This window comes from Quercus robur, chromosome 5 (assembly GCF_932294415.1).
Source record: "Quercus robur chromosome 5, dhQueRobu3.1, whole genome shotgun sequence".
Classification (NCBI taxonomy): Eukaryota; Viridiplantae; Streptophyta; class Magnoliopsida; order Fagales; family Fagaceae; genus Quercus; species Quercus robur.
The window spans coordinates 3,999,869-4,013,119 of record NC_065538.1 but is presented as its reverse complement, the minus strand read 5'-3'; the positions used below and the strand labels follow the sequence as shown (position 1 = coordinate 4,013,119).

Here is a 13,251-nt window from a genome sequence, read left to right as displayed (position 1 = left end):
AGATCTATTACTATAGTATGTGAGTAGGTAAAATAGATAAAATAATTTTTTGTGATGCCAAATAGCTAAAAATATAGCTCCACCATTGTGGATGCTCTTACCAAACAAAAAAGAAAACTTTGTAAAAAGAATAAACACACCTAAGATTAGATGCATTAATCATTCCCAAACTTCTTTCTTCAATCAAACTATTGATTTTTAATGTTAGTCTTCTTAATAAAAATAAGACATATTTGTTATCTTCTTAACAAAGATAAGATAGAACCACATAATTGAAACATCACGAAAGATGTCATTACTTCTTGTTCTCATCTTAAACATGCTATAACTAAATATATACATAAACTCTTTTATTATATATACTTAGTAAAAATATTATTTAGAAATGTTAACAAACACCGTAAGGTATCCATTAAGAATGAATTATTATATGGTCTATTTCATAAAAAATTGGTATAAATTTATGAAATAATTAAAAATAGTATTAAAGTGACGAGTAAAACTTAAAATTTTGATTTTATGAACTCTACCCACTATAAAATTAGTCAAAAAACTGTTCCTTAAAATCCAATATTATTACCGCTTGCCCTTTCATAAAAGTTAAAACAAGCCACATCCATGACCTTGCTAAATCTTAAAACCCAAACCTTTCTTTCAGCCCAACCCATTTAAAAAATCCTTTAACCATATCCAGCCCAAGTAAAAAAAATGAAAAAGCTACAGCCCAGATATCCTACTACTAAACCCTACCTAATAATAGTAAACAAAACCGTTCTGGAAGGCCCAATCAACACATGTAGTACACGCCCATGCCTAATGAAAGCCCATCCCAAGTAAACAAGCTTTTATTATATATAGTTATTTGGTGAACTTTATTGTAAAAATTTCATGTCATTCACACATGCTCTGTCATTCATTTTCAGTCACATATGATCACTAAACACACAGAGAGTCATTTCCACAATGTACAGAGCAGCAGATTTTTATTTCTCAATACACGGCAACACAAAATTTTCACAAAATAATGCAATTGACAGCAAAGAAAACCAACCTTCACACTCACGTTCTATTCACATGAGAAGAAGAGCAGAAGTGCTGCGGGAGCTATAATCTGCAGAATGAATTCTTCTGTCTAAACGACAATCGTTTTTAGTTCACATATCACAAAGCTCTTGTAGTTTAAGTGATTATCTCCATTACACGTGGTAAGCACGTGATTTACTATACACGTGTGTTAAACGAGTCAATTTTGTAAGCAAATAGGAGAGAGATTAGCTTAGTTACATCTGTTTTTTTTTTTTTTTTTTTTGCACTGTTTTACTTGTAATTATAAATAGGGGTTGTATTGCAGATTAATTGATGAACGTGAGGAAATTTCGTCCAATTGTCTTTGTGAGAATTTGATATGGTATTAGAGGATGTAATATTTAAGAAAGGTTTTAGCAAAGTGGCATAGTCTAAAAAACATTAATTACTGACGGGTTGAAGCATGTATCCTGTGGAAGAATTGTTATCCATGCAATGCACGGAAATATAAAATTATTTTGACATATGGTATAATATATAATTTATTCTCTTAATTTTATCGTACATAATCTGTTCTTCCTAAAATAAACAATTTTTAAAAGTAATTTTTATCTCTCTATTTTTACAGATACATGATTTTATCCTTTTTGGTGTTTTTGATTGATATTATTCATTTTTTTATGTAATCCATATTCTTCTAACTCTTGTTATTATGCATTATATTTTCCTAATTTCATTTAGTACAACTAAAATTTTTCAGTTTTAAATTTATCATTCGAATTTCTAATTATTCTCTTAAGAAGATTTTCATAATAATTAAAACTTATCATATTTTATAATTGATATTACTCCAATAACGTATAGAACTCTCAACCCAAACTTGTATTTTCACATTTTTAAGTAAGTACACCAAAGCGGACTGAATTGAAGTAGATTGAATTAGACTAAATTAGACCAAAGTGGACAAAATAGACCAAAGTTGAGGAAATTAGATCGAACTAAACCAAAGTGGACTGAAAGTGACCAAAGTAGACTTAATTGGACTGATTGAAACTAATTGGACCAAAATGGACCGAATGTCGAATCATAATTAGTAAACATAACTAAAAAAATTAATAATTATTAAAATGATAAAGTGATGTAAAACCATAATCTATGATAGAAAAAGCATTCCAATATAATGGAAGTGGTTTGTTGTTAAAGTAACATCAACCTAATTTGTTATCGAATTAATATTTTTTAACTAAATTATTATGCATGCATTTGTGATTCTATGGGTCTGTTGAAGGTTTTATTCAAGTAAAATTTAGTACCATATAGAGAAAGTTGGTACACCAACAAAAAAACATACTAGGAAAACCACTTGAAAGCTCAAAATGTGTAAAAACACAAGAGCTTGTTTAGACCCCCAATTCAAATTACGGCTTGGTTGATTTTACACTAACTTAATGATAAGTGCGGAATAGTGTAAACACAAGCATATAAACAAGGGAGCTACTCTAATCCATATTTAAAGCAACACAACAGTAAAATGAAATGAACGAGAGTAGGGAAGAGAGATGCAAATACATATAATACTGAGATGTGTTATCAAAGAGGGAACCAAAAAACTTGACGAAAAACCTCTTCGTTGCCCTCCAAGCGGTAATCGATCCACTAGAGAATAAGTTGGAGTACACGAATAACAAAAAGCCCTCCAAGCCTAGTCTACCCCATGTACTTGAGCCCTCCAAGCTCCTGCTACCAACTGACTTCGCCGAGCCTTGTCTTCTCTAGCTCTCCGGATCTCGCAATTAACCGGATTGCATCCGCCAAGCCTCATCGACTTCTTTTGGCAATTCCCCAAACCTTCCCAAGCTCCAAAACACTCTCTACACTCTGAATAGGTGTGGGTTATGTTTGGGCACAAATCTCCTCTCAAGATATGACAATGGGAGAGGGATGGAGAAGAGGCTACAAAGATTTCTCACTAAGGATGAGTAGCTCTCTCTCAAAAAGATGAGTGTGTGTGTGTTGTAGAAAACCTATCTAGGGTTTTTCTCTCTGAATAGCCTCTCATACATTTGTGGGTAATGAGGGTATATATAGTATGGGTGAAGGGTAGGGAAGTCACACTTAAAAAACCTCCAGGCAGAATGTTTCGCTACTGTCTCGCGAGAAGGCCTTACCTGCGAGACACTCACGAAAACGACAGTCTGGCACGACTCTCTAGCTTCCAATCATGTGCTCCTCACGTGGCTCTTTCGCGGCTTAACTTCTTGCGAGCTTCTCGCAAAATCCACTGATTCTTCATATAAGCTTGAGTCTTCACCAATCTTAATACTAAACCCAATACAATAAAATCCCACAAAATACAAGGAACAAAATAAGAGCAATTACAACACTTTTTGTCATAGAATAAAGCTAACATAAAACATAGTTGTAAATCACAACTTTACACCACTTGCATGTAATATTTTATACAAAATAAGGGGAAAAAAAGACACCTTTGTTAAGAGCTTTATCATCTATATCTTTTGTAGTTGGTGAAAATGGCATATGGTTCTCTAAGTAGGAACATAACTAGACCCGTCAACCTGTCCTTGAATACTATATTAGAATAAGAATATGAATATAGGGGTGGAATAAGATAATTTTCGGATGAATATAAACTAAAAATAAATTGTGTCTCCATCCAAGGTGTTTGTATTACATGTATTTTTTATTATAAGTTGCATTTAAGTTCAAGAATGTGGAATTTCTCTTAAGAAAAAGAGAGGGGGGGGGGGTGGTTTGTGGAATTTAAACCAAGAAAAGTGAGTTGACTAGCAAATGCTACAGCCTACAGCCCCCAAACTGGATCAATCGAAAGAGAGAAATAGTTTTGTTGGCAAAATCCAAATATAATTACTAATTAGATTACCATTGAATTCTTATCAAAAGCCTCTTGCAGGTAGATGATTGCTTGTTAAATTTTCACATCCGTGAACAATGTATTCATTGATTCTTTTCTATGCATCAATTAGTTTCTTTCTGTATATTTTAGTCCTTCTCAAATTTAAAGAATTTGAAGAGGGTCCCTGTAGAAATTTAAAAAATAGGTAATGACGGAAAAATGAAAAAAGAAAAAAGGAAGAAGGAGAAAAATTAAAGCATGCATGTTTCTTTTCTTCCTACGTACTACTCTATTTCTCCATTGCTATAATTAAAAACCACTACCACATGCTTTATGTACCCCCAGCTTTTGTATCATTGTCCAAGTAGTTTCTCAACAAGGGTTTCTCAAAAATAAGTGAAAGAAGAGAGGAGGGAAAGAAGAAGAAGAACAATAAAAGTGCTTCCAAAATAATATTACTGATACTCATGACCACAAGCTCCATGCAACTCCTCAGCTTTTTAAGTAAACAAGTTGCTCTCAAAGTGCTTTCCTTCCAGTATCGTCAAGATTTTTTTGTTAATTTTGTTTTTCTTGAAATTTAAAAAAAAAAAAAAAAAATCTAATTCTAATCTCAATCTTTCAATTAATAAATGACAATAACCCATCTCAATCTTTCCATTTAAATACGGTATTTCATGATCCCAACATTGATTGAGAAGTTTGGAGAATTCAACAAATAAATTAATTCAACTAGAGGAATCTTTACAGATGTAAAAGATGTGAAGGACTAAATAGAACTTGAAAAAAAAAATTAAAAAAGAGAGAGACAAAACTAAATGTGAAAGGAAACAAATGATATCCATAATTCCATATTAAGAAATCAAGCTATTCTTTCTTTCTTGCCGTTTTTGTTTCCTTTCTTTTTGGATTATTGCATTAGTACAGCCGTATAGATGTCATTAACATTTTTTCACTTATCAAGGACCTATAAGTATTGTTTATTTTTTAATTGAGAAAAGTTAAAAGATGCCCTAAATTTAATAAATTTTTTTGAGAAAAGAAAAAAATAACTTTTTTTTTTGACAATTTTTTATATTTTTGATAAAAATAATAATATTAAAACTTTCATAAATAACCCATTAACAAATGCCATAAGAATATATATTAACATGGCCTACAGTATGATTTTAAACATCGATCTGATTGAAATCTGCGTTGATAACATATGTTAAAACCTCGATTTTATTATTAAATTATGTTTCTAAAAGGTTATAGCTGGGTCCCATGAATTATTTGTGTGAATATTCAAGTACAGCACGGTGCATCATTATTCATTCACCATCGCAAAAAGAAAAACCCATGAATCATTTGGGTACATCATTCAACAGCAACTTTATAACATTACTGTGTACATTATTGATTATTCATTCTGAAAGGTCAGGCTCATAAAAGATTTAGTGTGTGTTTGGATCCACTGAAGCTGCTGTGTTTCACGTTTACGTTTCAGTTTTTTTTTTTTTTTTTTTTTTTTTTTTTTTTGTGACGCTAAAACGCTACTGTTTATCACTGTTATGAACAGTAGCTGCAACTTTTGACCGTGAACAGTGTATATGTGCACTGTTTACAGACCCATAAATTACACTTTTCAGCAACTTTTTCATTAAAAATGGGTCTCACGGTACTATTCACATATTTAAAAATTATTTTACTACAGTGTTTTCAGTTTTCAATTTTAACAAAATAAATTCTATCCAAACAGACCCTTATATATCCTCGCAGATATATAATTTACGAATTCCCAAATATATATACATGCTGGTGCTTTTAAGGGCTCAAGGTTCAGCACTCAGCAGCGCCAGCATCTCCTAGGGCCCAGAGATAAGTTCCAAAACAAGGCAACAGCAAAAGTAACCGAAAGCACATGTTAATAGTACAGAATGTTTACTAGGAGATAGTTATTCATCCCTATTCTTCACTCCACAGATCATAGTATTTAACAAAGAACAAAAACATGTGCATTGAAATCTCAAGTGCTTTCTCATATATTAAACAACATTAATAGCATTTATAGCAACATCTAGCTAGGCTGTCTCCACACATGCGAATCTTCGTAGCCTACTTTAGACAGTTTTGTTTGTTTGGATAATAAAGTTTTTCATATTTTCTATTGTTTGGGACAATGGAAAATGTAATCAACAATAATGGTTTTTTTTTTTCAACAAAAAACAAGCTCAATAAAAACGTTTTCCGAAATATTATATAATCAATTAGACCACCACAAATAAGTTTCGTATCACAAAATCTCTCTTGAAATAGAAAAAGTTTATTATATTTCAATATTACCAAGTCAGCAATTGTTTGGGTGTTTTCTCGTACTTATCATTGGCCATCATTGACCAACATTGACTGCCAATTAATTTTATTTCTATATGACTTTTTTTTGTACTCAAACAAGTCGCTCTATTGCCTAATTTTTTGTGTAAATTTCATATTCAGAGTTGTTTTTCAATTTGAAACTCTCCAATAGTCCAAAAAGATAGATAAATACTATACAATCATTTAGACCACCACAAATAAGTTCCATATTACAAAATCTCTCTAAATGGAGGAAGTATATCATATTTCAGTATTACCAAGTCAATAGTTGCTTTGGTGTTTCATGACTTTCATCTCTCACTCTCCTTGTAATTATAATTGACCAATATTGCCACCTAATAATTTTATTTTTAAATGACTTTTTTACTCAAGCAAATCATTTTTCTGCTTAATTTTTCGAGTATATTTCAAATTTGGAGTTGTTTTTCAATTTGAAACTCTTAAATAGTCCAAAAAGATAGAGAAAGTAGTTTCTATTTGAATTCTATTATTTGGGAGAGTGAAACTTTTGTACCGTTCCTAGTTGTTGTACATTAGGTTCCCAATTAAATTTAAACACATTGTTACATTGACCAATGATGAACAAATAATGTTGTGTTTTTTGAAGAACAATTTAATTTAATTTAAATATGTGTTTGAATTAAATTAGGGAATATAATACACTACACTTAAAAAAAATTGTATCTAAGTTTTATCTTATTTGGAATTAGAAGAAATAATAATAATTTTTTACTCTAGCCTTCAGCTCATTTTTTAGGATTGCACTTTCTAGAAAGCGAGTCATTTTCCAACAAATGGAGCATAGAGGTGGAAAACAAAAACAAAATTAACAAGAAAACAGAAAAAAAAATTCATAATCACAAAATAATAAATAATGGCAAAAATATATTCAGCAGAAGAAAATAATGGCTAAAATATATATTTTTTCCTTCCAATTTTGGAAGTGCTGTCATTTTATTCCTTTAAATTTCAATTGCAATTAACTCCCTGAATTTTCTAAACTTTCAAACAAATGGCTGACAGTAAAAAATTTCCGGAACTCTACAGAAGGGACACCTTCACAATAATTTCAAATTTAGGGCAGTAAATTGCAAATTTTAAAAATAAAAATAGAGGGACCAAAATGATAGTGGGGGTAGAATGTATTTTAATTTAGCCTAATATATTCTAGAGTCGAACTAAATAATTTCTCAAATGAAGAATTATTTGATTTTAATTACGCCATGAATGAGGATCTAATAATGCTACCACAAAAAGTAAAAAAGTTAAAAACAGAAGAAAAAATTGGAGCGCAACACATCCTCTAAGTCTGAGTCTAATTTTCTTCATTCACACAAGATAAATATAAGCCATCCATGCCAGTGAAACCACAATAACAGAGAGACTTTTACCTTTGTGACTATTCACTGTTCAAGCAATTTCCTATTTCAAGGATATAACAAAAACTGCTTTTAAATGGTATGATTGGATTGAGGTAGTTTTCAATCCAACTTAATGCCAGAATTTAGATCTAAATTGGCTAATAGCTGTGTACAGCCGGTACAGGGATGAGGTTAGGACTTGGAATTAGGAGGGTGAGTCTATTGCTCAATGCACACTCCGGCCTCTAACTTTACTGCTTAATTATTGAGATTTTTTTTTTTTTTTTTTTTTTTTTTTGGTGTCTTTGTTGCATGTGCGTTGGATAAAGAAAAATTTATTTTGTTTAAAACTTTTTAAAGGACCAGGTTATTTGTTTTGGGTAAAATATGTTGATAGGGCTTATTTTTGTTTTAGCTTTACGATTGATAATTTTTGTTTTTGGGTTATTTTTTTTTTTTTTTTTTTTTTTTGAGTTTGTACATTTTGTTTTAGATTTGATCTATTAATTTTTTATGGAAATGCTAAATCTATAAAATTTTTACAAAAATTGCTAATGTGGTGAGTGATTATTGGTAAGTAAAAAATGATATGAGTGTGTAAACCAATAAAAATTTGCTAACTCAATAATTTGTAAAAATGTTATAAAAATGTTTGTAGCTATAACATTTCTTTTAAAAGAATCAATAATATTATTAATGGGGCAAAGTGTAATTTTATTGAACATAATTGCTAAAATTAGTACCTATTAATATGCTAATTTTTTTAAAAAAAAAAAATTTAGGTGGCAATGGCCCCACAAGTCCATATCTAGCTCCGTCCCTAGCTGTGTCAAAACATGTGTTTATTAGAGATGTAATCATTGCAAAAATAAATAGAAAAAGTATAGATACAATCTGCTATAGAAGATCACGAGTTAAAGAAGACTCTCACTTGAGCGAAAATCCAAGTTAGGCATAAACTTCACTAATCAAGATTGCGAAAACTAGTAGCCAAATTTTTTTGGTTACTTCGAATTGATAGACAGACAACTTCGAGGAAGCCCAAATCTCCACATTAGGCTAGCTAACAATTTAAAGCATTGGAATCAGTTCCAGCAAAAAATTAGGCCAAATTTTCCAAATAGCACAATTTTAATGAAATTTTAAGAAAAAAAGTACCCTGACAAAGTTATTTAGTTTGGAGTTCCAAAATGTGCTACATAGCTAAACAACTTTGTCATGATGCATTTTCGCTAAAATTGTGCTATTTGGAAAACTTGGCCAAAAAATCATGTCTATTTTAGCATAAGAACCTATATTTTCTATTTTACATATTCATTTTTTAAAGCATCTTATATCAAATTATCTATTTTATACTACATTTAATTAAAATATCAAAACTTTTTTTTTATTGTTTATCTTTCTTTACACACAATAACCACCATCCACTCTCTTTCTTGATTCTCAGGATATAAAAAACTAAATACAAAATAAATAGTGTTAATGCAAATTTACACGGTTACTATAGCAACTATTTATTTTTGTACTACTTTGCATAGGCCTAATATGGGTGAATTTTGGGGCTTGGTTGGCTAAATGTAGTCATTTTTTCTATTATAAACGTCTAATTACTTAAAAATTTATTTCTAAGTTTTATTAATTCATTGTAAGTAATTGAATTTATAGAAGAAAAAATTACAAATAGATTAACATAAATATTAATTTTATCTAATAATGAAACTAACCATAACTCATCATAATCAAAACTAATTTATTTGAATAAATAAAAAATTCCCATCATTTTTATCTAATACTGATTAAAATAAATTTGATACACAACATAAATTTAACTAAATTAGATTCGTTTAGCATGATTTTCTTTGGGAGACCTATTGGTTTAAGGGTCTGTTTGGATACTGCTTATTACTGAAAACTGAAAACTGAAAACACTGTAGCAAAATAATTTTTAAATGTGTGAATAATGCCATGTGACACAATTTTAATGAAAATTTTGATGAATTCCATACTTGTGGATCCCGTGAACAATGCACGAGACCCACTAAAATACGCAGATGCCAGCTGAAAACGCAAATGCTGGTGTATCCAAATGCTCACTAAGCTTATTGATAAACTTTCGCTTCCTTGAGTCTAAACTGTTAGTACTTAGTAGACCACCCCCGAGAGTTTCTAAACATTCTTTTCTATAAGCCTTAGCCCTGACATTTTCCTATAGTGTTGTTCATCCAAAAAAAAAAAATCATAAACCTCATTTAGTGAGTTCATTGGTAGTAATTTTAGTATAAGATTGTGATGGGTGATCACACCATAATATAGTGTGTCCTCACAAGTGCAATGACCCAACTTGGTGGATGGTGTTGCTTGGGATTGATGTATTTGTTAATACTAGTCGCTAATATATGCAATGCATGGGTTAGATTAATAAAAATTAAAAATTTATTTTGCATGAAGAGACATCAACTTGAAAATGAACAGGAAAAAAAAATTAAGTTCAAAATTACAAACTTAATCTCACAATGCCATTTAAAAAAAAAAAAAAAAAGCACTTTAATCATATATAATTGTGTAAGAAACACAATTAGAGAAAGATTATAAATTAGTCTCGTGCAATTCATCTAAAAGTAATAAAGTTAAAATAACTTATCTATACTCTTTAAAAGGCATTGGAAGAACATAATATTCACTTCAGTGACACATTCATCTTTTTGAATGGATGTAAAATCCTCAAAATGTTAAATTTGCTCAATAGAGACTCACCAAAGTAAGAAATGACACACAATTCTTGAATCTAAGTCATACAAAATGTGCAACATATGCATGCAACAATAACTACAAAGGAAATTGATCATGCAAGAATACATATTTTACATCAAGATTAAACTCAATTTCCACTTAAAATTGAAACTTACCACAAATCCTAGTATTAAAATTTTTGGAATCTCATAAAATAAGGCTAAACCAATTAACCAAACAAGTGGATTGTAGAGAACAAACTTTAAGGTGCATAAGCTATATTGCACTTATGATATATGACTATTTAATAATCCTATCAGATCTTAATGATGCTCATAATCCTCTGTTTTATTAAATATATGTAAAACGTATAGGTTTAATAAAAACTAACTTTTGGTCATGTGTTTGCATTAGCTTCAATTCATTCTCCAATCTACATTAGTTCACTTGTATAAAGTTCTCTAAACAAAATTTATAAACAAAAGTAATATATAGAGAACATCATAATAATATATAGGGATAATTACACTTTACCCACTTGTGGTTTGCCTCTAATTTGATGTGCCTACCCGTGGTTTAAATTTTGATACTTTACCCACCTATGATTCCCACCGTTACTATGCCGTAACCCACCTCTCCCTTCTCCGTTACTCTAACACAAAATATGCAAAAAAACAAAAGCTTTTTCAGATCAAAACACACTCACTCCCAATACTCACTCACTCCCATCTCGTCTTTAATTCATCAGGCAAATATAGAATACGTTGAGGTTGATGCAAAAGAAGGCACTTCAGTTGGCAGTGGAAGCCGAAAAGGGCAAGAATTAGGGGTTGAAAATGGATGGCAGTGTTGAAAATGTGAACTTTGGATCGAATTTTGATCTAGGTGTTGAAGAAACTCTGGTTGGGGTATCGAATTCGGGGTGAAAAGTAGATAGTAGAGATGGAAATGTGAATGTTGAATTGGATTTTGAGGTGGGTGGAGAAAGAAACCCGGTTCAGAGTTCGAATTCAAGTGGTTTGGGGAGTAAAGGGACGAGAATAAAGGAGAAATTGGAGAGGGAGCTTAGTCCGGTGGCCATAGAAGTGGAAGATATCTCTTATCAGCATGCCAGGCTTGCTGGTGTTAAAGGAAGTGATGGGGAGACACATTTTAATGTAAAAGTTGTGTCTAAGGAGTTTGAAGGGAAAAGTTTGGTTAAGAGGCACAGGCTTGTTTATGGTTTGTTGCAAGATGAGTTATAGAGTGGACTACACGCATTGTCCATTGTGGCAAAGACACCTTCTGAAGTTAATGGAAGTTGAAGTGTGTTGATGACTTATAAGCTAAATACAAAAAATGGAAAGCATCAACTGGATCTCCCCATCAAAAGATAGATCAAGCCCCTGTTTGGCTACTGAGAAAATGAAGGAAAAAAATATATCGAAAAATGTATCTTTTTCCTTCAGCTCCATCCATATCCACAGGAAATGAAGATCTCACAAATCAAACTAAGCCAAATCCTAAAACCCAGCTCGGTTGAGATAAGCTATCCATTTTCCCAGATCCCAAAAATGGAAATTCTTTAATCCCATTGATAAAAATGGAAACTTTGACATTCAAATCCTTTCCATTTCCTACATTTTCTCATCATCCAAACGAGACCCATGTAGAAACCTAGAAAGTAGATCTATAATTTAAACTTTACAACCATTTTTAACAGATCAAATCTGAGACTGAAAAAATTAACAGATTAAATCGGAGCAGCTGTTACTATGTTTTGATCTGAAAAAGCTGTTTTTTGCATATTCTGTGTTAGAGTAACGGAGGAGGGAGAGGTGAGTTACGGCACAGTAACGGTGGGAATCATAGGTGGGTAAAGTGTCAAAATTTAAACCACAGGTAGGCACATCAAATTAGAGGCAAACCACAGGTGGGTAAAGTGTAATTATCCCTAATATATAACGAAAAAGTAAATTCCTACTAACACCTTAATCACAAACAACACCATTAAGTATGAAACAAACACTGTGATCCAATACTCAACTCCATAACCATATTTATCCACAATTCTTAAATTTTTTGGTATGTAATCTTCTTTTTCCTAGAACTCTTCATTGGCTGTATCAAATCAATTTGCTTTATACCAAATTTTTGCACAGTGTGCAATGCATTTTGAATTTTATTGATACTAATATCACTTAATAGTTATTAGTTTCCTCCAATATTTCAATAATTTTTCTTGTAATGTAATCTTTAGTGTTCTATTTTATACATAAAATAGAAAGACAACAAAAGTAGTTAGTGATTTGATCATATTATATGTGTTTGAAAATTTAAAAATTGCATGATATATTAATTAATATAGCTAGGCATATTTCTTGCCTAGTCAACAATGTTAATATCATTTTGATAAAATGAAGTTGCAAATATCCTTCAATTATATTTTTTACATTCTTGATTGTGTGTTATGAATTTCTTTTTTTCTTTTGTTAGACTTCGTTTCAATTGTTGCAAAAGCAACTAAATTTGAGTAAGAATACCATATTTCAAATCAATTTTTTCTCATATAAATCTTAGAAAAATGACATCAAAATTTCATTATATTTAAATAGTTAATGTATCACTTAAAATAATAAATATAAAAAATAAATGTATCCATCATATTATTACTTTTTTTAATTACATAGAATAAATACTAAGATGTTTTTTTCCATATATATATATTATTTATTTACATTACATGTCATTGAAATGAGTTAGGAAATCTAAAGAATTGAAATTAATTTGATTGAATTCACAAATATTTATTTTTGTAAGGGTCATGCTTTTATGTAATTAAAATATCCTTCAGCAAAACACACTTTATATTATTAGTATTATTATTCCAATTAAAAATAATTTCTTATATAAAATATATAA

The 13,251-nt window shown here is 30.5% G+C and overlaps 1 protein-coding gene across 1 annotated transcript; it reads left to right on the top strand.

Moving 5' to 3' along the window:
* Positions 1-11,186: 11,186 nt before the first annotated feature.
* On the top strand, positions 11,187-11,594 carry LOC126727691 (sufE-like protein 1, chloroplastic/mitochondrial). The gene is made up of 2 exons (XM_050433617.1): positions 11,187-11,258; positions 11,325-11,594. The coding sequence occupies exons 1-2, from the start codon at positions 11,187-11,189 to the stop codon at positions 11,592-11,594; spliced, it is 342 nt and encodes a 113-aa protein (XP_050289574.1).
* Positions 11,595-13,251: the final 1,657 nt, after the last annotated feature.